The sequence below is a fragment of the Microtus oregoni genome, unplaced genomic scaffold (assembly GCF_018167655.1).
Source record: "Microtus oregoni isolate MIOR12 unplaced genomic scaffold, Mior012 000115F_ref0000277, whole genome shotgun sequence".
NCBI lineage: Eukaryota > Metazoa > Chordata > Mammalia > Rodentia > Cricetidae > Microtus > Microtus oregoni.
Window position 1 is genome coordinate 336,411 of NW_024544744.1, and position 27,948 is coordinate 364,358.

A 27,948-nucleotide genomic window follows, 5' to 3' on the forward strand; every position below is an offset into this window, starting at 1 on the left:
ACTAGGGAGGTGGAGACAGGAGTGATATGGCTGGGTGGAGAGAGGAATTTAAGGATGAAGGAGACAGGAGTTCAGAGCAGTCTGAGATTTGGTGGTGACAGATGGAGTCCGGAGATGCAGTCTGAGGACAGCCATTTAAGTGTTTCATGGCAGGACCTCTTAAAAGAGCTGCAAAGTTTTGCAGCTAAAGCTGAGTCAGGAAGCCTCTCTTAGATGTACTTGCCTCTAGCAAAGAGAGCAAATCTGAGAAATTGCTGCCAACATGAAACCATGCTTAACACTGTTACTTTGTGTCTAGGATTACTTCCCAAAGTCTCTCAGGTTTTAAGTGGATTTATCTGTCTATGTTGGCACCATTTGTTGACTGAGATTTTTGTTCCACCTGGTCCCACAGTCAAGTCCCAAAGAAATACACAGAGGTCTACATTAATTATAAACTGATTGGCCTATTAGCTCAGGCTTCTTATTAACTCTTATAACTTATATTAACCCATAATTCTTGTCTGTGCTAGCCATGTTGCTTGGTACCTTTTTTTGGCAAGGTAGTCACATCTTGCTTGCTCTGTGTCTGGCTTCCTCTGTGTCTGGGTTACAAATGCAGACTGACTGTTTCCTCGTCCATAATTCTCATTGCCCCATCTCTGCTTCCTGCCTGGCTACTGGCCAATCAGCATTTATTTAAAATACAAGTGACAGGGTACAAACCATTGTCCCACAGCACTCTGTCTTCTCTCTTCCACTTGAAACAGCTTCAACACAGAGAAATTTTTTGAATTGGGTATATATTTTTTATCTTATTTTAGTTTCTTGATTTTAAGGATGTCTATATAATTTCTAGATTAAAAAGAATCTTTATCTTTCATATTCTAGTAAATTCTGTCTGTGATGGAGCTTCATGTTCAAAGTTCTGGAAATGCCACACTTTTTCCCCTGTGTAGAGGGGCGACAGTCCCAAACCTTGAAACAAAGACCAATAAGGATGAATTCTATTTTCTTCTGTCCAAGAGTAAGAAGAAAATTAGTTAGATATTTTGATAAATAGCCAAAGTCTAATGTGAACTGACATTATTAGCAAAGAAAGCAGAGAAGCTGACCCAAGTTCCAGATGCTCCAAGTCCATATGGCTACAGTTGGTGGTAGAACAGAGTCAGAATATCACTGAGCAGAGCCAAGTTACCTTGGGCTGTTTTTAGTTCCTTTGAAGGTCATTCATTACCTTTTTACTACTATGTCGGGCATAACATCTTTGTGACTATCGAAAACCCCTTTAGAATGTATTCTTAGCAGGCCATTAGCTCCCACCAATACAAAAGCTAGGAATGTCACCATGTAGACTATGAGAATAATACCAGAGATGTCCCTGCTTTGCTGCAACCCACCTGTCTGTTGTTTTCACCAAGTTTCACAAATGTTTACCTTTATTTGTTACTGTAACAACTTCTGAAGATGTTCGCACACTAGAGATAGACTTTGAGGTATTCTGAATCCATGTCCCCATATTTAGTTCCAGAATAAACTGTTGCTTATTTCCTTTGAGGTGAGTGAAATGCTTTTGCGTTGACATAACATCTTACTTTAAACCAGGCAGTCATGGTGTGCGCCTTTAATCCCAGGACACAGGAGGCAGAGGCACGAGGATCTCTGTGAGTTTGAGGCCAGCCTGGTCTACAAGAGCTAGTTCCAGGACAGCTCGGGTTGTTACATAGAAAAACAAAAACAAAACCCAAATAAAAATAAAAACAAACAAAACAAAAAACCAATAAACATTTCCCTTTTAGAATTGTGATGCTAGGGTTGTTTGTTTGCTTGATTTGCTCTTTTGGAGGTATACCCTGTATGAGTCAAAAACTGGAGGGAAAAGGCTGCTAATAATTATTTCAACAAGACTGTGTGTGACAAAAAGTGGTCTTTCTCATCTTAACCAGCAATAACTTTAAGAGAATCTTGTGCTCCATAAAACCTTCTCAATGATCCATTAATTTCTGCAGTTTGGAGAGATTTACATTCATCATAAAATCAAAGAATACTGTAACTTTATTTCCTGAATGGCAGAGTGATGTTCTTATCACTATTTCCTCAAATATGCAATTGATTGTTTAATTTTGTTTCTTCAAATAAGTTAGGATTTTGTATTTTGAAGCTTTATGTTGGACATGTTTGCAGAAATGACTTTTGTGCATCTTCACAGGCATCCACAGAAGCCTCTGCCCCTCTGTCTCCTGTTCTATGTTCTAAATGGTTTCTGGGTCAGTGATGGGGAAATGGTTAAATTTAAGTGATAGTCATAATTGTTTTAAGTAATCTTGGATGCTGCAGAATCTCTATGAATCTTCAGGGGTACAAAGTTCATTGTGTGCCACTTACTTGTAACTTAGCCCGTGCTCTGGGTGCTCCAGGCAATTACTGAAGAAGCAGAGCTGAACAGAGCCATCTGGCAAGGCTCCATCCAGGCAAAAACTCTCCTTTCCATCAACCTTAGATACTATTTCTCTGTCCCTAACAAGATGAAAGTTGGACCACACTTTGTCAAAGGCGATAAACAAGGGGCTTATTTGTAGTGTTAAAATGGAACCTTGATTGATAATTTGAGCTAAAATTAAATTTGGAATGACTTTTTATAAGATTTTCTTCATATGTTAGTGTTCCCTCCACAAACAGTAATAGCATCACTAGCAAAGATATGATGATGATGTGTGTGTATGGCGTGTGTGTGTGTGTGTGTGTGTGTGTGTGTGAAGAAAAGAGGAAGAAGAAAAAATGTGTTTATTATAGATATAAAGGTAGTATATTAGTTTTATGTTAACTTGTCACAAGCTAGAGTCCTTTGGAAAGAGGGACTCTAAGTTGAGAAAAAGGCTCCATGATATTGGCCTAAAGGCAACTCTGTGGAACATTTTTGGGGGAATATTGGTTGATATGGGAGGGCCCAGCTCACTATGGGCGGTGCCATCCCTGGGTTGGTGGTCCTGGGGCCTAGAAAAATCAGGCTGAGTGAACTGTGTGGAGAAAACCAGGAAGCAGATTTCCTCTGTAGCCTCTACATCAGTCTCTGCTTCCAAGCCTATCACTTCCTCTAACAAATCCCAGAGCTGCCCCTTCAAAATTAGGCATAATTTCTAGATCACTAGTTTTTTTTTTTTGTATGTTTTTCTTTCTAACCCAGATCTCTGTAAGGGCACTTTGAAAAACTGCTCTTCAAAATCTACCCTTGAAGAGTTGTTTTTGGTTATCACCTCACTGACTCTGAACAGTCGCTTACCATCCTTGGCTTTAATTATCTTTGAGCGGAGGGAGGAGAGATCCTAAAGTATTTCAAGACGGTTCTCTCTGGAGCTCCCAGTGAACATATGAGGCTGCCCACAGACCGCTGTAAGTTAAACACAGGGCCTCAGGTAACACAACGTGGGGTGTGTCTTCCTCTAAATCCACAGCCTGTCCCTGATGTCTGCCTTGCCCACCGCAGAGTGTCCGCTCATTCACTCCTCCACTATCTCACACTTTGGTTCCTGGAGATCCCATCCAGGGCATTTTTCACTGCCTCCTGCTTCCCACGCTGAGAGTCAGACCCTCCAACCTTGGTCCTCTACCAGCTCCCTCCGCCTGTGACAGATTTCGTCTGCTCACATCTGCTTTCGAATTCTCCTGTTAAGAGCCTGAAGTCAAGTTTCCAGAACCCTGGCACTCTGTAGGGCATCCCCTCCTCCTGGCCTTTTCATCTTCAGCAGCTCCCTACCCAGAATTTCATGTTTTGATCGTGAGGTTTGGCTGGCGGCTTTTCCTAGGTGCATGCTACATTACCAAGTCTTTCTGGTTAACTCCACTTCCTCTCCATGCTTAGATCAATCAAGGTCTTCTCCAGGCAGCTGCTCTCTCCGTGAAGTCAGAGGGAGAAGCCTCCAATTGCTGGATAGTGGCGCCCCCTTGTGTCCTCTTCTGTCACAAACTCTCCTGACCATTGTTTTCTATTAGGAACTGTTTCAGGAAATGGAGACCGTGGTTGTGTTTGTGAAGTAAATGATAAAGAAAAGGAATTAGTGAACTAGTGTAAGTGGAGGTATTTTTATTTATTCTGACGCCTGAGAAACATAATCATTTGGGTGTAATTTTTGAAAAAAAAACTTAATTAAGTAAAAAACAAGAACAAAGTACTTCATTCATTAGACTATGGGACTCCATAAGTATAAATCCCATGGAAGAGGCTTAAAAGTAGATTAGTGTTTGGCAGCCCTTTAGCGATATCTTTGAGCCGATTTTGCCTGTCTACAAGGTCTGTGTCCTTTAAACGCTTGCTGGCTTCTGTTTGCTCATATATCTGATATTACTAAAATGAGGAACACCCTGCCCACCAACACACATATGCGCGCATGGGCGCGCACATACATACACACACACACACACACACACACACACACACCACTCACTGGGTGTCTGTGACTCATTTATCAAGCCCATTTATGAAGCGTTCAGTATAGTGGCCTCTAAAAACCGATGGGGACTTCTGACAGTGTGAGCTGCACAGGTCAGCTGCAGAAGACACCCCTCTAAGCTGGTCATAGGACATCCCTCAGGCAGAGACAGGCAGCGGGAGGCTCCCTGAGAAAGGGGCAAAGAGAGTGAAACAATGGGGAACAATCCTTGTGTGCAGGTGTTTCTGAGCTGTGAAGGGTTACTGTGAAGGAGGGATACATTAAAACATGCTTGTGAACATGCCTTCAGCTTACATTTCAAGCACAGAAGGAAAGAGGGAGAGAGGGAAAAAGGGACTGAGGGAGAGAAGGAGGGAGAGAGAGAATCTGAGGGATTGGCTTCCTTCAGAGTAATTGGGTTAAAGATTTTATTTTACTGACTTTGTAATGAGGTCACAGATAAATGTCGACTCCTCAATTGGAAAGGCATTGACATACAACTTCAATATCAAAGTCTGAGAATGTACTCCATGTGTGTTGTCTGTTGCTCTAAGCGTATTTTGCATACACAGAGCACCAGAGGGCTTTGCTCCATAGTGCAGGAAGGTAAGGAATGCTCATGCCTTTCTTTTATGTTTATTTGCTTACTTATTTGCTGTGGATGTTCATGTGTGCGTGTACCATTGGAGGGCAGAGGACAATCTTTACTACTAGTCTCTAGGCGCTGGCCATCTGAGTTTTTGAGACAAGACCTCTCCCTAACCTGGAACATGTTCATTTATCCAGGCTAGATGGCCAGGGAGCCCCAAAGATTCATCTAACTCCATTTCAGCACTAAGATTATAAGAAATCTCATGTGTGGAGCAGAAAGAGCCCATGTTTACAGTCTGTTGAAGGAGAATTTCTGTGCTGCAAAGGGTTACAGCATTCCCAAGGACTAGACACACTGAGAGGGGGGCGCAAGAGGTGACTCTTTTCAGCTTACTTAGATATTCATTAGTAGATCTTTGCTTATCTGAATCATCATACTTAAGAGTTCTGTATTAGGGAATGTGTGATTTAACCTCTTTTTACCACTCTCTCCATTTGTCAAAGGGAGAAGAACACAGCACCCACTGCATAGGGTTGTAGACAGGGTTAAATGAAGCTTGTCAAATGCCTGAGAAACCTCCAGTGGCTATGAAGCACTAATGTTCACTAACATTAAAGCTATCCTTGAATGTTAATCATGGCTGTTTCTACCTAATATATTTGACTCCATGCTCCACTAAGAGGAAATGACACTTTGCATAGATGGGCTTGCTTATAACTGTCAACAATTTTAATCAAGTTTTTCTTCAAAGTTCCTATATTAGAAATGGAATATAATTATCCAAGTCACAATCTACTGTGTGACTTTGGAGTAGATAGAAGAAAACACAACATATTTATGTCCTTATACACAGAGTGTCTGCCAAATACAGCATCTGAGGGTTTTTTTTTCCTTCCTGGTGCAGAACATCATAGTCAACTTTTGTATCTGGGTCGTGGATCAATAGCAAATCACAAAAACATAGACAGAACATAACAAATGTCTCTTTTTGCTATCCAGGCAACATAACTACAGTAGAGTGAGGAACTGACTGGTGATTCTCCCTACTCTACCAGATGAAGACATACAGACAAAGGATATTTCTTAGGCCTTTAACCTACATATGCATCTGACCTGCTGCTGTGGGACAGGAAACCCCAGAACTGCTCAGAACTGGAATAGATCATGACCCACCCTGGGGAATCCACGGACCCTGCATTTCTCTGAGGCACTGGGACAGCCCCACCCTCCTGCTTGTGACCTGAGACTTCAGCTCACAGACTACTTCCTGCCTCTTTCTGAAGCACCCTGACAGTTGGGATGTTGCTCCTGAGTGCGTTCACCTTCTCCTGCCTCTGGGTGTGTAAGTAGACATTTCCACATGCAAGGGGCAATGAAGTCCTCCTCATTTCTGTTTCTTCAAATGCCGCTTCCTTTGCTCATGAGAATTTGCTCTTTGCTTGCAGTTGGACTTGGCCAGTTGGAGCAACCTGAAATGTCAGTGACCAAAGCCATAGGCGAGAGTGCCCAAATAGCCTGTAAAATCCCTCCAGACCATAGCGACACAGATATACATTGGTACCGGCAGAGAGAAAATCAACAGTTTGACTATCTAATAAATGTCAGGCAAAACTATAATCAACGTCCCTTAGATGGGATAAACAAGAAAATTGAAGTAAGTAAAGATCGTCAAACTTCTACTTCAACCTTGAAAGTAAATTTTCTGAAGAAAGAAGATGAAGCCTTTTACTACTGTGCCATCTGGACTTAGCACAACATTAGAGCTTCCAGAACAGCCTGCATAAGAACTGTCTCCCAGCTGTGCCAACCCACATCCTTCTCAGCAAGCACAGAAGCTTGCCACTTGATGCTCAGTTGAGAGGCCTGAGCCTTTCCTCGCAGTGCCCCGGGGCTTCCAGGCAACATTTCGGGTTCTATTTCTCCAGTGAGGTTTTGGGGACAGGATGGCCCCACACTGTTTCCTACTCAGTTAGGGTGTCTGAGAGCTATTCAAATACAGGAAGGAGAGCTTGCAGCATGATCTGGTCTTTTGTTAATTCATTGCACAGAGGTTTGCTGCAAGTGAATGATTTAGAATTAAGTCAGGAGAGGGCAAAATATAAGGAGAGACCTGCATCCCACAGGGATATTTCCCTTTATGGTTTCCTAGATCCTTTGCAAGCACTGGAGATTTTCAGAAACTGAGAGGTCTGTCTTTAATTACAATCTATAGTTTATAGTGCAGAAAGCTAGTGGCCATTACATCTGAAAGTAAGTAATCAGTTTACAGGGGTATATTAGAGACCAAGTACAATGCTCGGGAAGTGGTTTAATGTGACAAAGCTTGGTCCACAGCCTTGGAATCACAGCTGAATCAAAGCAAGCTCTACCCCTATACTTCATTTGTCTGCTAAGAAAATAATGAAAAGAAAAAGCAATAGCATCAAGAAATGCAGTAGGTCACAGAGCAAAATAAAAAAAAAAACAGCATGCTATAGTTGGTGGATTGGTTAGAAAGGAAGGGATTAGGATGAAGCAGATAATTGAATGGGTTGGTTAGTGTGACCACAATGTGTTATATACATGTATGAAAGTCTCAAACAATAAATTAACAAAAAAAGAGTACTACATCTTCTTGCATCTCAGAAAGCAACAATATAGAAAACAATAGTTGATAATTAATGTTTATTCTGAGTTTAGTAGTGGGATCATTGAGTACTTCCAAGGAACAAACACTAAAAGTATAAAAGTAAAAATTCCTCTCCCACGCCCTTGAAATCTACTTTCTATAGACTGAAGTTCCAAGGGGGAAAGTGCCTAGAATCTCCATCATGGTGGTGAGAATTGAAATGTTGTAGTTTTGAGGTCAAATTATCCTGGACTATCATTAACTACTTAACAATTGTTAATTGTCCTTGATAGTGTCTGAACAAGTATCTTTGTAACTAACAGATAAATCTTTCTGGAATATGTTGGCAGATCACTAGCTACCACTAACTCATGCCATAAGATATTATCTGATGTCTATGGTAGAGATTTATGTGGTGATATTTTATTTGTATTTTAATAAGTAAAGCTTTCCTGAAGTTCAGAGAGTAAAACAGCTGCACCAATCAGCCTTTCTGATTAGGCAGTGGTGTCACACACTTTTAATCCCAGTAGCCACACTAGTTTGCCATAGAAACCGGGTGGTAGTGGTTCATTCCTTTAATCCCAACCCTGGAGAAGAATATAAAACGGGAGGAGACAGCTCTCAGACACAGTCTCATTCTGAGATTCCTGGAGGCCGGATCACCATTTCGGACTGAGGTAGAGGTAAGAGCCAGTGGGTAGCTGATTGTTTTGCTTTTCTGACCTTCAGGTTGAACCCCAATTTCTGTCTCTGGGTTTTTACTAATCGTACTACAGATTTCCCCACTTTGCTATAACCCACCTGCTTAATATTTTCACCAAAGTATTTGAAAAGTGCCTTGGTTGATGACTTTGTTTTGTTCCATTACCACAAAAATTTCATTAAACTGTCCCATGTTGGAACACAGCATTTGTGATCATCTCAACCCATGTTCCTGCGCAATGATCACTTATAGTTCCCTCTGAAATACTTCATCTTTTATTCCCATTGAAGTGAGAGCTATGTTTCACAAAGATACTTCAAAGAATTAATGGGGGAAAATTCTGATCTCAGAAAGTATCCTCAGGTAGGTGCTGTACTAATCACAACATTTGGAAGGTCAAGGAAAGAATGGCATGGTATTGAGGACAGCAACATAGTAAGATACTTAGTTCAGAGGGGAGGAGGGCAGGGAAGTGCAAGGCGGAAGAGAGTTTTTGATATTATTGGTGTAATTAGCATTAATAATAGATGTACTTACAATTTGGGCCTCTCCATGGTTTTGGTAAAGTTTTGGTAAAGTTGATAAAGATACATCTGCATCCTTGGCTTGTAATTCTCCTCCATCTTCTATACATCTTTAGGCTTGTTCTTTTCTGCATGTCCCAAAGGCCTCGCATGTTGCATTCTTATGGCTAAGATTCATTGTTTTATTTGACCTAATGATCCAATTCTTTCACCTTGCCTCCAAGTGCTGATATTCTGTTCTCCACATGATCATGCATTGTTGACACTTTCCATTCTGCTTTTCACAATGTGACCGACTGAATTCCACACTTCCAGCATCATTTCTGATTGAATTTTCTTCCCTATCTCTCTCACTTTTGTCAGTTGTATTTTCAGGTTCTCAATTGTCTTCATTAGTTTTTGTTTTGTTTTTTTTCCTGAGACAGGGTTTACCTGTAGCTTTGAAGCCTGTCCTGGAACTAGCTCTTGTAGACCAGGCTGGCCTCGAACTCACAGAGATCTTCCTGCCTCTGCCTCCCGAGTGCTGGGATTAAAAGAGTGCATCACCACCGCCTGCCTTCCTCTTCATTATTTTATTCAGCTATTTGTTTGAATCTCTTAGAATTCATCCAGGACTTTTTTTTTTCGAGTCTGGGTTTCTCTGTGGTTTTGGAGCCTGTCCTGGAACTAGCTCTTGTAGACCAGGCTGGTCTTGAACTCACAGAGATCCGCCTGCCTCTGTCTCCCAAGTGTTGGGATTAAAGGCGTGCGCCACCATCGCCCGGCTCAGGACTTTTTTTTTTTTTTTTAAATTCTCTACGTAGCTCTGGTTGTCCCGGAACTTGCTTTGCAGACCAGACTGGCCTTGAACTCAAAAGATCCACCTGCCTCTGCCTAACAAGTATTGGGATTAAAGGCATGTGCCACCATGTGTAGCTCAGGAGTTTATTCTTTTTTTAAATTTAAATGATTTTACTTTATTTTATATTCCATCCATAGTTCTCCCCCTGCCCTCCTCCCTCCTCCTTCCCATCTTCCCCCAAGTCCACCACCTAGCCATTCCTAGCAATGGGTAAGGGCTCCCATGGGAAGTCAACAAGCACAGTTAGTTGGGGCAGGACCAAGCCCCTCCCCCCTGCATTAAAGTTGAGCATAGCACCCAACTGTAGGGAATGAACTCCAATAAGCTAGCTCATGCACCAGGGATAGATCCTGGTCCTATTGCCAGGTGCTTCACAGATAGTCCAAGTTTCACCACTCTCTCCCACATATGGAGGGTCTGGTTCAGTCCCATGGAGGCTCCACAGCTGTAGGTCTAGAGTTCATGAGTTTTCACGAGATTGGTTCAGCTGTCAATCTTGGGGCAGTCTAGCTGAAGAAGGCTTGCTCTTGTGGCTGAGGCAGGTGGAAGGGCAGGCTTTTGCCCTGGGGCCTTGGGCCTAGAGACTGGGCTGTCCAGCTGAGAGGCTGGTCACCCACCTCTGGTCCACTCTGTGTAGTCAAGGGTATATTTTTATCCATTTGAGAGTTAATTCATATTAACTGAATTCTCAGAATGTATTTATAATTAAAAAACATTTTTCTGGAGTTTTGTGTAAATCATTCTCACTGGGAACTGCATATTTGGTAATTTTGGAGGAGACACAGTCTCGGCTTTTCCTATTCATCATGTTTTAACACTAGATTTGCTTACCTGGAGGTAATTTGCTGGTTCAGTTTTTGGTGTAAGTTTCTGGCCTGCCTTCACTGTGAGTGGGTGTTTAGATCTATGCTTGATATTCCCTTGGCTTCGTTGGTTTTATAACAGATGATGCTGAAGGTCAGCAATGGAGGCACTCCATACGGATTTATGAGTAAGGAAGCTGTACTGATGCCAGCACAGTTGGGAGGTACACTACCTCTGACCTCACCAGGTGGTGTTCTGCTTAAGCTGGCATGGAAATAATGGGATGCCATAGTTGTCAGGGGTGTTGTCTTTAGAATTTGGGGAGCAGACAATGTCTTCTGGTGGTGGGAGTTGGAGTACCAGAGATGAGTAGTGTGGTGTCCTACCTGAGGAATGGGCAGCTTTTCTGGAGGGTTCTGTACATGATGGTGTTGTTTGGGAAGACAAGAGTTGGCTAGGTATGTTCAATTTATCTTTATTTTCTTTTATTTCTTAGTGCTTACTAAATCAATCTTTGTTACATACACACTCCCTGACATTGTGTGACTTTGGTTAAATTACATATCTTTAATTAATTTTCCTAAATTTCAATGGAGAACAAAACAATATTAACCTTAATGAACTATTAAGAGGGCTCATCAAATAACACACATAAAGTTTTGTAATGCCCGTACTAATCCCTCATTCGACAATTGAGGCATTCGACTGATGTTCTGGATTGTTAGCACCATATTAGTGCAGGTAATTATTTAGAAAACTAAATATATGCGGCTGTCTAAAATACACAGGTTTGTTTTTAATGCACATTAAAATGGTACAAGGACATGTTATGTCATCTTTAAGTTGTTCATTTAATGGAAAAACTTAAAAGCAAAACAAAGTCTAAAGCAAATTTCTTTGGCTGGGTGGTCAGAAGTCTAAAGTTGAGATGGATGTAAATTCTCCTTGCAGCCTATCTCCCCAGTTCTAGCAGAGGTCCTGGGTTTGGCTCCCAGCACTCACACAAAGGCCCACAACTGACTGTAACTCCAGTTCCAGGGCATTCATGCCCTCTTCTGGCTTCTATTGGCACTGAGCATGCACGTGCTATGCAAAACATATATGCAGGCAAAATACTGACATGCGTAAAACTAAAATTTTAAACATTTACATTTAATACCATAATCACGACATAATTTCTTCTACAGTTTTGTCCTCCCATCTGCATTGGTGACTGTGAGTGGACTGTTCATGGATGGTTGTTCTGATTACCAACCTCCATCTTTAGGGACAGAGTTCATGTCTGCTCATGTAACTTAAACGTGGGCTGCTGGACCTGGAGATGACATGGTGGCCAGGTAGGCCTTTTAGGAGCTTCTCTTGTGCTCCAGGGGTTTCTAGCCATTCCTCTCCTCCAGAGGTGAGTTTCAGAAGATCACAGAACTGCCTTTAGGATTCCCCCAACAGAATTACAGAGCACTGGGTATTAATTTCCTCTTTCCAGTGTAAATAAAGGATTTATAATTTTATGGAAGATAGAATTGTATAATTTTATTTTCCTGTATGAGGGAGATCAAGAAATCATCAAAGAAACCATTTCCTAGTTGCCACCACCCTGATAATAAATCATGTTGGCAAGAGATCGTGTGACTTCCTCGAGTGTGGAAGGCTTGGCTCAGCATCCTCGGTTTGCTACATTTCCATTGCCATGGCTGGAGAGCTTTCTCCCTTAAGAAGTCCCCAAATTACTGAAGTCATAGCCTTGGTACTTCTGAGAATAGAGGCATATTTGATGAATTACCTTAGCAGTTTCAGCAATATTAAGCATCTGGGAGTCAATTCTCAGAATGTTTCCTGCTAACATAGGAAAGCTGTCAGTTTGTGGCATGGCCCAGCCTCCTTCTGCTTTTAGCCTTCCCATTGTTTGTTGGTACTTTCCAGTAACTGTTGCCTCAGAAGAGAGAACAGTTTGTGAGGTCAGTTCACACAGAAACTTAAAAACTCCTGGATAACAGAAAACTTTCCAAAGGAATCCAGGTCAACTTTGTAAGACAGAGTTTCTAAAAGACTCATCATACTGCGGCTCAAGAGATGGCTCATGTTTTTGTAGAAGGTCTGAGCAGTGTGACAGCTCAACATGGATCAAGAAATTTTCAAAAGGGACAAAGCTCATAGTAATTCCCTCAGGTAAGGAAGCTGCTTTACTGCTAACTTAGTAGTGAGTAACCAACGAGATTTTTCTCATTTTTAGAAATTGAAAAACAATTTATCAACCGTATCCGGCCACAACTTCGCAGTTATGAGTTATTGAAAATAGAAATAAAGCTACTTTGTAAGGAATTTCTTCTTTCTTTGTTGGCCAGCAAAATGCGATCCTGTATTTAAAATGCATACACATAAGTAGAAGTTAGAATTCTGTGAAGACTATTCACTAATATTGCTACTATATAAAGCTACTTTTCTATAGAAGGTATTTTAAGCAGTACTCCTCAAAGTGTAATTTGATTTGCTCAGAGACACAATCTGTCATACACCTATGTTGCCAACTGAACCTCAAGAATCAGGAACTTTAAAGTTGTTTTGTCTGTGTTGAGTCACTCTGGAGTTTTTAGCAGAAAATCTTCAGCCCAAGAACAACACTTGTCAGTGATTTTACTCTTTCCAGGGTTAGAGGGAAGAAAAAAGACAACCAAACCAGAAAATAGTAGGCGTACCAAGGAGAAATGAACATGATGGATATGGCCATAGAAATTTTACAAGAATTTTTGATACAAACAATTTTATTAAAGAATATGAACATTGTACAAATAACATAATAAGATTTAGCTTTATGTATGTGTGAACTATAAAATGCTCATACACAAACTATGTAATACTTACATGTAACAATCAAACGTATGTGACTATTAGTGAAAGCTTATTTGGACAAGTAGATAGTAAACCACATCGTATTGACAAATTCTAGGAGAAGCATAGAGTTTAAACTTGGATGCCAGAGATGAATCAAGTGTCTCTTAAATCAGATAAATTTATATTCAGACACATTTGAGAAACATATTCCTATTTTTTCTTAGTAATGCTTCAATTCTAGATGAAACAAAAAGTTAAAGTTTTTTCTAAAGCCAAATAGAACATGTAAGATTGTTAAAGAAGTTGTAGATTTGTCCCCAAATCTACAGTTCTAGACACTGTCAATCATTGGGAAGGGAAAGTTTAAAAACAGTCCGGCTCTCAAGCCTAGAGTAGTTTAGATGTAGAAATGAGATGCTGTGGGGTGACAGAGAAAGAGTAAGAGTGCAGAACTAGGCAGAGATGCACAGGGACAGGCAAGGGATCAACTCAGTGCATGTTATTGTACAATGGAGGAAACGGCCACTAAAACAGGCAACTTGCCTCGCGACATCTCATATGTGAGATCATACAAAAGAAGCACATTTGAGAGTCATCTAAGCGGAGGGTGGGTTAATTGAATTGCTAATGCATGGGTGAGTGATTTAGCCAGACAGTCTAAGGGACAGTGGGAGGGAAGCCTAGCCATTAGGGAGTGTAGATCCCAGTCCTCAGAGACATCATATAGTTATTCTCAATACTCCTTCATCCATCTTGAAAATGTGATCTAATCTGAAAAAACACAGGAGATGTAGCAAAGAATCCATGTTGGCTTGTGGAATAACAAAAGACATATTTCAATTAGGCCCCTCCAGTCAACAACTGACTTCTAGAAGACATGCAAAAAGCTCTACTAATCATGTATCTCTAAAATGAGGACAATAGTAAATCTCTGCAACCTAATGAAGGGTAAAAGTCTACAGTAGGTGCTAACTCAGTCATAATTTGTCTTCCTAGCACAGTGTTCCAGATTCTGCCAAATCCATGTAACAGTTGAATCTCCCTGGTAATTCTCTTTTTATATTTTATATTTTCCTACAGGCAAACGCTTCGATTCAGACATTTTCCCCAAGCCTACCATTTTTCTCCCTTCTGTTGCTGAAATGAATCTCCATAAGGCTGGGACATACCTTTGCCTCCTCGAGAAATTCTTCCCTGATGTTATAAGTGTATATTGGAGAGAAAAGGGTAGCGATAAGGTTCTGGAATCTCAAGAGGGAAATACCATGAAGACTAAAGATACATACATGAAGTTAAGTTGGCTGACTGTCGCTGAAGATTCAATGAATAAGGAGTATGGATGCATAGTCAAACATGAAAATAATAAGGGAGGAGTTGATCAAGAGATTCTCTTTCCTCCCATAGATAAAGGTATGTATACATTAACGTAAATGTGTTTCCAGAAAACATATGTAAAAGGGAATGATCCTTTTGTTATAATACGTATTGATAAAAAATGAATCTTTCTTAAATCTTACTACATATATTATAAACATAAAACCAGGCATGTCTCACAGAATGTTATAGGAAAAAATAGCAAAATGTTTGTTTTTAATTTACTCAGCCTCAGTTATACTATGTAAAATATGTAAATACTAAACAAAATATTTTTTAGAATTGATGCATGAATTAAATGAAACAACATATCTAACGGCATCTAGCCATTCAGGGCATGAAATGTTGAAATGCTGTTTCCACTTTTGCTGTCTGTACTTGATTCAGACACAAGAACAATATACACCTTTCAGAAATGTTCCACCATGTAAAATAAACAAAACTTCCAAATTCAATGTAAATGCACTAAATTTTGTCTTTAAGTTCATTTAGTTTTTAACTGACAAGATAGTGCTCATATAAAACATTTGTATTCAATAAAAAGTAGAACTATTTGGCCATTGAAGATTTATGGCAGTCCTGAGAGTTCTGATTTTTGCTTTACATGTCACTGTTGATAGCATTCCTAATTTAAGAGTGGATGAGGCTCACATATACAACACGTTTCTGTTTTCCATGGTGAGTTGTTCTCTTGCCATTTGGGTAAACAATTGCTCAGCCACCTGCATGCCAGCTCTGAGTGAGATGTGGATGAATAGGATGAGGTAGTGACCCAGTGGCTTCAGTGAAGAGCTCGTACTCTGTTTCACATCATTTAGAATTATGCATTTTTCAGGAGCCATGTCCTAGACACAGCTAGGCAGAAGAGTGAGTAGGCAAAGACAGGTAATGGGACAGTAGCTAGCTTTCCATATGGGTGTGTTCTTATCCTGAGTCTTGAAAGCATACTGAATGACCCAGAATGACAGAGAAGCAGAATCCATTATTTTTCCCATGTGGTGACAAAACCCTATTGATCTAGTAGAGAAATACACAAAGGACAACACATGGGGACATCTTTGCCATTCAGCCGTTACACGTTCTCACTAAGTCTTCATCCTCTGGAAGATTTTATTTCAGCAGCTGCCAGTGAAGTCTGTAAAGATGCCCACCTTTGCGTAGGGTTTTTATGAAGAGAAAACAAATTAGTGGCAATGAAGGAAGTTGTTGTTTGCCACAGCGTAGCAAATCATTACGAGAGAGTCCCCATGTTCAGTTTCCAGCTTAAAGAGATAAAGGCAAGACAAATATACAAACTGGAAGTTAGCATAGACATTATATTGGTTTAATTATGTTGGGACTTTTCTAGTGGTCAAGGAAAAATAAAGAAGGGTAAAACCATTGGTGATGAATGCATGCAGAGGAGAGGTTCCCATTATTATAATTTACTTACAATGGACTCTGAAATAAGTGTTTGCGGTTCATGCCTCATGCAGGAAAGAAATCAAGGCATTTTTTTTTGGTAATAGCTTTCAGCAAAGAACTTCTAATGCTGTCTCTGAGAAGACGTTTTGTTTTGTGTAGTTTGTCTTGATAAAAAAAAGATAATGACATGATTATCAAAGGACATGAAGCTGATCACTCTCCTTAGTCTGAGAGAGTTTAGAAACTCATAGATTATATTCTTATATTATTAGTAACCCTATTTATTCTTTCATACCTCAATAAGTTCATGCTGGTAGAGATTTTATTTATTTTTTAGATAATAAAGTTACTAAAAGGATAAAAAATAGATTTTTAGAGCCATTAAAGCAAATCTTGAAGACAGAAAACAAACATGACTGTATTTACATTTTTGCCAAACACACCCAAATCCATTTTAATGCACACAGAACTTGTTCTTCAGTAACATTCCACAGTAAAAGAAATCCACACCTATGAGAACACTTTTAGCAGAAAAATAAGCTTAAAGAACGGGTGTGTGCTTCTCTAATACTATTTAAAATAAGCAAGCACATTATTTTTGTTTTCTTTAAAAAAAAAACTCATAGGTACCCCTGTCTCAAGTTCCACAAAGGAAACTAGTAATATAACTTGGATTATCTGTTCATCCCCAGAAATAACTGCACTGGGACCTTCAGATATTATAGTAAAAAGAATTGAAATCTTAGCAGGTTTTCCTTTATCTCTTTTTCTTTTCTTTTCTTTCTTTCTTTCTTTTTTTTTTTTGACAGGGTCCTACTCTGTAGACATGGCTGGCCTGGAATTTACTGGATAGACCAGGCTTGATTTTTTTTTTTCTCACAGTTTACACATCAACACATCAAGTCAAGTATATGCAAGCCCACATGTCAACCAATATTTTGCTTATTTTTCTATTGAGCATGAATTTGTACATCCTCTCTTATGAAGCAGAAGCTTTTCTAGTACCTATGAGTACACAAGAAAAGTGGGTCTGGGAGGGAAGTTTTAGGAAGTTTTACATTGAGATTATGATAATGGTGCAATCTTCAATGTGTTCACATGTAGAAACATCTTATATGAATGTCACCCACAGAATTACATGCAGTGCAATTAATGTTTCTGGGATTGCAAGGCTCGTATTATAATGGATGTCTTTCTGTTGACATTATATTTAATATGCAAATGTGTACAAATAGGTATATGAATATATTCACACACATATATATTGTGAAGTCATAGCCATAGTTGACTAATGTTTGCTTTTTTCCCTTTAGTTGCCAACATCATTGATCCCACAGAAGCTTCTTTGAAAAGTGAAAATGGTAAGTTTATATTGTCTTCCTCTTAATCATCTAAACATTTGAATCCACCTTGCTTTCAGTAGAAAAACAGAACAACTGAATTTTGCTGAACAGACTGAGTGACATTTATAGAAATCAGTCATTCCCTTGACATCATATTAACGTAGCAAATTAACAAATGAGAGTTCAGTGAGATGCTCTGAACAACTACAAAGAAGACCCTAGTCCGTCCGTCCATCCGTCTGTCCGTCCATCTGTCCGTCCGTCCGTCCATCCATCCATCCTTCCATCCTTCCATCCTTCCATCCATTCAATCAACCACCCAACCACCCCACCATCCACCCACCCACCCATTCATCCATCTAACCATCCATCCGACCACACCACTACACACCCATTTGCTCATCATTTAATGACTGAAAAAACTGTGATATCAAGTTATTCTAGCATTGCTTATAAACATTGATAAATAAAACCAACACCTCAATTTCAATTCAGAAAACCAGACACTTAAAAAAACAAACTACACAGGCTTCTCTTGTCTATCCCCAGAATGTGGCTACAGAAATATGCACAGAAATGAAGAGAAAACAATGTATTCCTTATAGGATAATTCATTTTGGAGGATAATAAATTCAGGGCTTGAGGGCAAAGGGTTGCTCATCTAGAAAAAGATGAAGTGCCACGTATCAAAAGGCATTGTAGCTGTAGTCCATGACCTGCAATTACACACAATTCAGAACCCCCCTTTTTGTTAGTGTACAAACAATGGGTTTCATGACACCACTTTCTTTCTTTTTTTTTATTGAGAAAAAAAATTTCCGCCTCCTCCCAGCCTCCCACTCCTCACCCCCTCCCCCCACTCCTCTCCCCCTCCCCCCACTCCTCTCCCCCTCCCTCTCAAGTCTGAAGAGCAGTCAGGGTTCCCTGCCCTGTGGAAAGTCCAAAGTCCTCCCCCCTCCGTCCTGGTCTAGGAAGGTGAGCATCCAAACTGGCTAGGCTCCCACAAAGCCAGAACATGTAGTAGGATCAAAACCCAGTGCCATTGTCCTTGGCTTCTCAGCAGCCCTCATTGTCCGCCATATTCAGAGAGTCCGGTTTTATCCCATGCTTTTTCAGTCACAGTCCAGCTGGCCTTGGTGAGCTCCCAATAGATCAGCCCCACTGTCTCCGTGGGTGGGTGCACCCCTCTTGGTCCCGACTTCCTTGCTCATCTTCTCCCTCCTTCTGTTCCTCATTGGGACCTTGGGAGCTCAGTCCAGTGCTCCAGTGTGGGTCTCTGTCTCTATTTCCATCCATCCCCAGATGAAGGTTCTATGGTGATATGCAAAATATTCATCAGTATGGCTATAGGATAGGATCATTTCAGGTTCCCTATCTTCAGCTGCCCCAGGAACTAACTGGGGACCTCGCCTTGGGCACCTGGAAGCCCCTCTAGGTCCAAGTCTCTTCCCAACCCTAAGATGGCTCCCTTAATTAAGATATGTGCTTCCCTGCTCCCCTATCCAACCTTCCTTTATCCCAATCATCTCGTTGCCCCAAGTTCTCCCCATCCTACCCTTCTCACTTTTCTCTCCCCATTTCCCCTTACCCCCCTCCCACCCCACCCTTAAGATCCCGATTTTTTGCCTGGCAATCTTGTCTACTTCCCCTACCCAGGAGGATAGCTATATGTTTTTCTTTGGGTTCACCTTCTTATTTAGCTGCTTTAAGATATCAAATTATAGACTCACTGACCGTTATTTATGGCTAGAAACCAATTATGAGTGAGTACATCCCATGTTCATCTTTTTGGGTCTGGGTTACCTCACTCAAGATAGTATTTTCTATTTCCATCCATTTGCATGCAAAATTTGAGAAGTCATTGTTTTTTACCGCTGAGTAGTATGCATGTGTACTTTCACTTTGCTCCTCCTTGCCCCTGGTTACCATCACTAACCCTTCTTCTCCACTCTTGCTGGAATCCACAATTCCTCCTTCATATTTATGTATTCATAACCTCTACAACTCAGAGACATCATGCAGCATCTGTCCTTGTAAGTCAGTTTTGTTGTTTTACATGATAATCTCCGTGTCCTTTATTAACCCTCAGATGATAATTTCTTCCTTTCAAAATTATTTTTAATGCTTTTACCTGAAAGGGAATTGTATCTCACTTCCCATTTACCTTTCTTCCCTCCAGCACCTTCCAGTTATTCTCCCCCAATCTCCTCCAGTGCCCCAGACTTCAAAGTTGACAGCCTCTTTTGGAATATGTGTGTGTATGTGTGTGTGTGTGTGTGTATGCATGTGTGTGTCTGTGTGTGTGTGTGTGTCTGTGTCTGTGTGTATTTGCAAAAATATTTAAGTAGAACCTGTGGAATCCATTTTTATTGTTTGTGTGTTTTTGGTTTTAAAGCTGACCACTCTACATTGGACAATCAATAAGGAGTTTCATCCTGAGAGAGGCTTATTCTCCTTTCAGAAGTCAATAGCTTCCTGTAGTTCTTTGTGGGACCCCAAGTTTTCTCCCTTCTACATTAACATGTCCACTGATATTGTTGCTGTTTCCATCTTGTTTATGCAGCCCTTTCTGGGACAGATTGTTTCACAGAAGACTTCCTGGTATTGTGGCTACAGTCTGTCTTCTTCCTCTTGCGGGATGTCCCCTAGTCGTAGGTGCAGGAACTATGATGTTGATGTAAATGTATACATCAGGGCTGGGTTTTCACAGTTCATTCTCTGCACTGTGTCCAGCTGTCCTGTTTTGGTCTTCATTTGGTGAAAAAGGAAACTTCTTTGGTGAGGGGCAAGAGCTACACTTATTTGTAGGTATAATGTTTAGAAAAATTGTGCCGATCTAGTAAATTGGTGGTAGTAGATTCTTTTCCTAAGGTTTATGACTTCACTAGGCTGGGAAGCTGGCTAGTTTCCAGTACCAGCTAGAGTTCCACCTATAGAATTGGCCTTAACTCCAATTAGTAGTGAAATAGTGTATCACAGGTGTGGTGAAAAATAAGTTACGTAAGCCGGGCGGTGGTGGCGCACGCCTTTAATCCCAGCACTCGGGAGGCAGAGGAAGGTGGATCTCTGTGAGTTCGAGGCCAGCCTGGTCTACAAGAGCTAGTGCCAGGACAGGCTCCAAAGCTACAGAGAAACCCTGTCTCGGAAAAACTAAAAAAAAAAAAATTAGTTATGTACACTTCACTAACTTTGAAATTTTTGTGTACAAAAACAGGTGACAACTGTTTTCTATGGAATTTCAGAGTAACATCAATTATTCTGGGAATTGCAAGCTTTATATTTTTTAATATGGCTTCTCCAGTCTCTGCATCAATTAATGCAAACTGCATTTGTATTAATACACACACTTTCAAATAATAAGCATGAATAACTAGCACTTTAATTTCTTTTAGCTTTCACAATTATTAATCCCAGAGAAAGTGTTCTGAGACATGAAAATGGTAAGTTTTAATTTATTTTTGCCTTTGTCTCATGAGAAACTGTTTTTCTATGCTCTAGCATCTTGCCTTCTGGCCATCTTCAGATTAATGTTAAAAAGCAAACAAACAATTAAGCTAGACTGCCTGGCCAGTTAGCCTAAGGCAACTCTTCTTTCTTTGCCTATATAGTACAGTGACTACCAGAATGTACCCAAGTCTAACATTTTTACATGTGTTATGAGGATCAAACTTAGATTGTTATGTTTTCAAGACAAGCACAATGAATTTATTTCCCAAACAAAAAACTGTCATAAAGAAGTCATATAAGATTTTGACTATATCTTTAAAGCCTAATTCTTTCTTCCACATGGAGCCATTAAGAATTTAACTCATTGAAGTCCTACTGTGAAATTAAATACAATGAATGTGTATCATTTAATACATTGCCTGGTATAGCAATAATCACTCTACAAGTATGAGCTTTCATTATCACTTCTATATGATGAGATTAATCTCTCTCCCCCCACTCCCTCTCTCACACACACATTTTGTAAACTGAGACTGCTTTTTTGTTTCCCAGCCACCCAGACCCAAATAATCACCCAGAAACGATATTAATTACAACACTGTTTGGCCAATGACTCAAGAGTATTCCTAGTTCGCTCTTATATCTTAAATCAATCCATTTCTATTAACCTATATATCACCATGAGGCTGTGGCCGATCAGTAAGGGCCCGGTATCCTTCTCTTTTGGCAGCTACTTGGCGTCTGCCTAACTCCATCTTCTTTCTCTATCTCTGCTTTGATTATCTGCCTTGCTATATTCTGCCCTGCCATAGATCAAAGCAGCTTCTTCATTAACCAATGGTAATATAATATATTCATGGAATACACACACACACACACACAAACATGTCAAATAATAGCCATGGTAACTCACTAGAACTTTTTCTCATTTCTTCTAGTTAATAATTCTACTGATCTGGAAGCTTGCTTGGAAAGAAGAAAGGGTATGTCTTATTGTTTGCTTACCTTTATTTTATTAGAGAGAACATGACCTTAATCTTTGTAACTTTGAACTTCTCTGATTTAAAGAAAGTCATAATGACTGGAATTGCATGATAAACTGAGTGATAGTGTAATTTGACCCATTACTTCCTAGTCAACAACTGATCTTCATACAGTATGACTTTGATTAGAGGCTACAGACTCTTTAGGTTTTTTTTTTTCCTCCTAGTACTCATCACATTTCCTGCACTTACAGAGTTCATTTTAGACAAAAAGGCCCTTGATTTGGGTTTATGTGTATATGTTGCATACTTCATTTACTTTTCTCATACACTGTAATAGTTTCCTCCATTTTTCAGTTGTGTAAACAAACATGAAGTCCTCTGGACATGTCCCAATCCATATCTGGGGGGTGGGTTCCAACTCGGATCATCAAATGGCAATTTGATCATTACTCAGTTGTGTATTTTCCCTCTAATTCAGTGTAAGGAATTGCCTATGGTGCAATATCACATGAATTGGGAAGAACATAGATTTCAGACTGACACCTATCAGACTAGTGGTCCAGTCATTTTAACGATCAGTGTGCACAAATATGTATGAATGACTTCCACTGTGTAAGCAAAATTTTCTTCATGTGACAATGGAGAATAATACCTCAAATTCACAGTTATTTCAATGAGTGTCTAGATGTCACATGTCCAGCATAGTTATCATATTTAGTAAGCATAGTGAGTAGTAGTTTCTGGGTCCTTTATCCCTACATATGCACCAAAAGGAGACTCATATATTTATTATAGGGCTGACTGTTCATCCATATTCTCAAAGCCATGAGCTAGGAATCTGAGGTATCACATGAGGAATGGACCTGAACAAGGACAGAGTTTGCAATATTCAGTATTTGCGATCTCTTATGCAGAAAAAAAAAAAAACATGGCCTTGACTCACTAAGTGGTTACTGTGGTTTTCCAATTCCATCATTGTTTTAATTGATGACAACACATATTTCTTATAAAACTACAAAATATTTTGGTTCCAATTGCCCATTATAAACTAATGAGAGTCTTGAGAGAGACCGGTGAGAGTCTTGGGAAGTCTGGATTGACAAGTTCCTTCAGGCTTTTCTGAAGTCTAGAACCTCCCGTGTACCCTGCTGTGCTGCTTTTCCATGAACAGCGCCTCCTGAGAGCCCTGCAGGCAGTTTCTACAACGCTGCAGATGCTCTCTGCTCTGTATTCATGTTTATATTCTACTTCTGGGGTAACAGTTACACTTGGAGATGTAAGAGTTCTTTAAAGTCACTTCTGTGGACTAAGACTTGAGCTGTACTTCCTCAGTGCCTTTTAGGCAAACTACCTTCCTGTGCCCTCTGCAAATGGAAATGAAAATAATTCCTTCACCAATAGCTACCAACTTATTGAAAATATTAAAGTTTCATGGGCAAAGATGTCAGAATATTGTTTATAATTTGCTTTGTACACGATGGATATTATTTGCTTTATTTAGAAACACCGAAAGTGAAGAATTCTAAACGTATTCCCCATTTAACCTTCAAAAGGATCCATCTACCCCAAGTGCAATTTCTCTTTTCAGTAGTAGTAAGATTATAAGTGAACTTATCAGGGGTTGTTATCAATCTGACTTCCAAGATGAGTCCTCTTGCTGGTTCTGGTAAGAGTGCTAGATGTTGTCACTCAATTTAGGTCACCAGAAAAAAAAGTCCCCTATCTGTTCTATTCTGTCAAAAGAGCAGATGGGAACTAACTACAGGATTCTCTTAGATCAGCTGCAGCTTCAAGTTACCAATACCTTGGCATTCTACACCTACCTCAGCCTGTTCTCCAAGAGTGTGGTCCACTTGGCCTTCGTTATCTTCTATCTGTGTAGAAGAGCAGCAGTGCATCGTGATGGTCAAAGTTCATGATGGATGATGCAACAGGAGGGTCAAGTTTTTTGCATCCTTTTTCTGCCCTCGATGTCTTATGAGGGTCTAGCTGGATGTGCTTGCTGCTTTGAGCTCCTCAAGGTCACATATGAGGAATTTAGTATCCTTACTATACAGATGTTTTCAACAGAGAGGGAAATGATCAACTTTACAACAAATAGTAGCCCATGAGAGCACCCAGCCATCCTGACCCATCTTCTCTCAATGCCCAGTGGCCCCCACCCACCCAATAGCCCAGAGCATCACAAGCCCAATGTAGACAAACTGCAACTTTTAGTCAGCCCACTTCATGTCCTTCAACCAGATAATGCCCTAAAAGCTTCTACATCATATGCTCTGAAGAACCTTATTTGAACTTGAACTCTGTGCTTTGCTTGCTAAATACAATAAAAATCATGTCTACCTTTGATATGATGTGTGCATTTATTTGTGACAGTGACTGAAAGTTCAAGGTGCAAAGCAACAGGACAATCTAGTTATGACATGCAATGCTTGTTCATTACAAGGTCCAAAACTATATTCCTAAGTTTGTCCCTAAGATGGTGGCTGAGACAATATTCTGGAGCTATGGGTCCAAGGAGCTGCGGCCAAGTGGAGAAGCCCAAATGATTGTTCTCCCAGGGAAAACTAAGCCTGGCTCATTTGGCTTAAGCCATTCCCATGGAAACAGGAAAAGGTCTAGTAGGATGTGAGCAATGTGGTCAACTCTGTCCCTGTTTCACAGTATCATGCTTCCCAATCCTCACACTGTTCCCAGGACAGCGGCCCAAACTCCACAGCGGAGTTGGGGAAGTGAGGCAGAGATGGGTAGAAATTCTCCTACAGCCTATGCAGCTTATAAAAACTGCAGCTAGGTTTGAGCCCAGACTGCCTGGCTTTAGTAGCCCAACTATTTCCTTCTAAAGCATTTGGTTATAGAGCAGAAACAAGGTATTCCTCAGGAAAACCTTCCTCACCAGACTAGGAACTGCTCAAGGGAATTGTCTCTTGTAAGGAGGGAGGCAGCTTGTTGGTTCCCAGCTGATTAGCCTCAAAATAATTATGCAGAAACCAAATGATTTAAATCACTGCTTGGCCCATTAGCTCTAACTTCTTATTGGCTAACTCTTACATCTTAATTTAACCCATTTCCATTAATCTGTGTATGGCCATGTGACAGTGGCTTACTGGAAAGTTCCCAGAGTCTGTTTCTGGCTGTGGCTCCAGGACTTCTCCTTGACTCTGCCCTTCTTTCTCCCAGAATTCAGTTTAGTTTTCCCCGACTACCTCTGTTCCCCTATAGCTCTGCCATAGGCACAAAGCAGTTCCTTTATTCATTAATGGTAATCACAGCACACAGAGGGAAATCCCACATTTATTGTCTGTCTACCTTTGCTCTCCTGGTTTTATGTTGGTCTTAAAATTACAGAGCTGAAGCCCAGCCTGTCATTGGGTTGTCCAAGCAAGGCCAACTCCTACACAGACTTTCTTTCCACCAAACATGCTGCTGTATTGAATAGCTCATGTTGGGATAAAATAAATTCGGGAGCGGAAGTCTGCACCCATGTGCACTCAGTAGAAAATGAAGATCCATATAGTCCACACAAAGTCTGGTCTTAGTAGTAGCGTTTCTTGCAGAACTTCGAGTATTTTGTATATAATTATCCAGTGTCTAGCTCCCAGGGGCAGGCATTTAAGAACTAGCTGAATGTTCTACACCCACCTCACAGCTGGGAAAACCTGGCTGTCACGTGTCTTTATGTTTTTCTATACACACCATTGTGCACAGGAAAGCAGTACGCCAAATGCTTCTCAACTATAAATACAAGTATCTTAGAAACTCCATGTTCTAATTACAAATCAAAGTGAAAACTTTTAGGCAACACACCCCAGAACTTTCTCCAGTACTAAGGACTATCAGTTTGTATTTCTTTTTCTCACAAAGAAAATTCACAGTGAGGAAAGCCAAAAGCCAAGGGCAGAGTGGACCCCCAAGCCACAGAGAAAGCATGACTACAGCTGAGATACCATCTCCCAGTCTTAATAGACAAGGTAGACAGCGACTGAGAGTCAACACCTGCGGATGTCTCCATGTGGACATGCACACAGCTGCACATACGTGCAATCATAGACCAAGAGTCTTATACAAGTTCTCTAGTGACACTGAGAAGGTCCGCCTAGTCACCCTTCATAGACAGTCAGCCCACTCAGCTCTGGAGACCAGGTGTATGTGAACACCCACAAGAGGCCTGTCAGATTTGAGCTATGCTAACCTTCCCAGTAGAAAACAAGGTCTCACTGAGGCAACAATTGATTTTTTTTCTGAAGACAAACATCTCATCTGGTTGAGGTCTGTTTATGACCTGTTTATGGGTCTGTTACATGTATCTATTCAGGTCCTTTTCCCATTCTCTACCACACTACCATGCAGGAATACCAGCAGGCATGGCACCAGTTAGCCATACCTGCATTTCTGTAAGCAGAGCTACTAAACAAAATGTTCTCCATGCGGTAGCTGGATGAAAGCTCAGTGAGTATTCCACACCTTTTGTCATGGGCACGTGCAAAGTTAGCGCTTCTACATTTGAATTAAAATGCTATCTAACTTTCCTGTTGGAAAGACTGTTTACAATCAGCGTGAGTCTACAAAGCTGGTTCTGTTGGAAAGCACACAGAGCCACTGCACATTTGGAACAATACATGAACAAGATTCAGAGATTAGATTTAAATTACATTAACTCCTCGATGGAGGAAAAGACCTGCTCAGTCGTCCTCATCAACTTAGACCATGATACCCAATATGGACAAGTTCAACAGAACTGCCATATACGGGTTGCCCATGCATGCGTCAGCATTGCCAGGGCATAAATTGCATTTTGTTCAACTCCTTGACAGTCCTGAGTTGATCAGTCCTTTTCAGGCCGAGCTCCTGGGCCTGCTTTACAGGCATGGAACTGTATCTGCAGTGGAAGAGCAGATGCAGAGACCGGAAACTGACAATAGGAGGCAGTAGCTTTGTGAGACAGTACCTCCTGTGGTCTCAGACCTCCCAGCACCCTTCTTCCGGAGTCCACGTGGGCTCTCACGTCTCAGCTGTGCCAGGTGCAGGGGAGGGGGAACACTGGAGGTGGATGGTGTGCAGGCTGCTGCTCTGTGGCTGATGGCTTCATTTTCTCAGGCATCTTTGTCTACCTGCTTGGTCAATGTGGTTGCTTCCTGGAAAATGCTCAAAGTCAAACCCACCTACTCACTGACTGGGGCAACACAAAGGTTAGCTAGGGTGTTAGAAGAGAAAATACGGGCAGTTAAACCACAGCCAGTTCTGCTCGGTTTCAAAAGGCCATGGCTAGTGGAAAAAAAAAAAACAAACAAACAAAAAACAAAACTAGTCTCGCTATGTGGGAGATGGCTGGCTGTCAAACTAAAGAATTACAGTAGGGGCAGCAAGACTCCTGGGGTGCATAGGCAGCGCTCATTCACTTCGGTGCAATCTGATGCCCAGGACCATACAATAGGTCTCTGATCATCCCCTTGAATGCCAAGGAACACCGCCGGTTCTCGGTGGCTTCAACACCAGCTTAGCCTCCTGCTGTGGCACTGAGGCACTTCATTTATAGATACTGATGCTTTAGTTTATTTTAGTCAGAATATAGAAGGTGTAGCTGTGCATTCTGATTCTGGTTGATGAAGATGTGGGACACAGTAATGTGCTTTATGAACGAAAAAATGGAAGTCAACTCGGTGCTACTTAAAAAGTCATCTTCCCCAAGTGTGTGTGTGTGTGTGTGTATGTGTGCGCGCGTGCGTGGTGTGTGTGTGTGTGTGTGCAGACGCATGCATTTACCTGTGTGTGATATCAGAAGCTGATATCAAGACCAACTGTAGGATATCAGTATGCAGTAATGAGAGGTCAGAGAACAAACGGGATGAATGCATAGTGGACACGCAGGCCGCAAAGGAATCATGACTGCAGCTGAGATGCCCTCTCCAGGACCTCAGTGTCTGATCTCTTAGTCTCTGATTTCAATCACATACATATGCTGCCCACTGGTGTCTCATCAGTCAGCTTCTTCGCATGGCTGCACTGTTCCCAGGAGAGGACGGCCCACATCTACTGCTCCTGTCAGTACTCTAGGGGTGTTCTCCATACTGACTTATAGCTAGA

At 40.9% G+C, this 27,948-nt stretch overlaps 1 gene segment (V, D, J or C); it reads left to right on the forward strand.

Moving 5' to 3' along the window:
- The first annotated feature begins 6,297 nt into the window (after nucleotides 1-6,297).
- LOC121443963 lies at nucleotides 6,298-24,202 on the forward strand. The segment is given in 8 exon segments: nucleotides 6,298-6,340; nucleotides 6,444-6,747; nucleotides 12,592-12,647; nucleotides 14,391-14,720; nucleotides 17,402-17,449; nucleotides 20,824-20,871; nucleotides 21,817-21,861; nucleotides 23,641-24,202. Coding segments are annotated over 8 exon segments (1,017 nt in total).
- The last annotated feature ends 3,746 nt before the right edge of the window (nucleotides 24,203-27,948 follow it).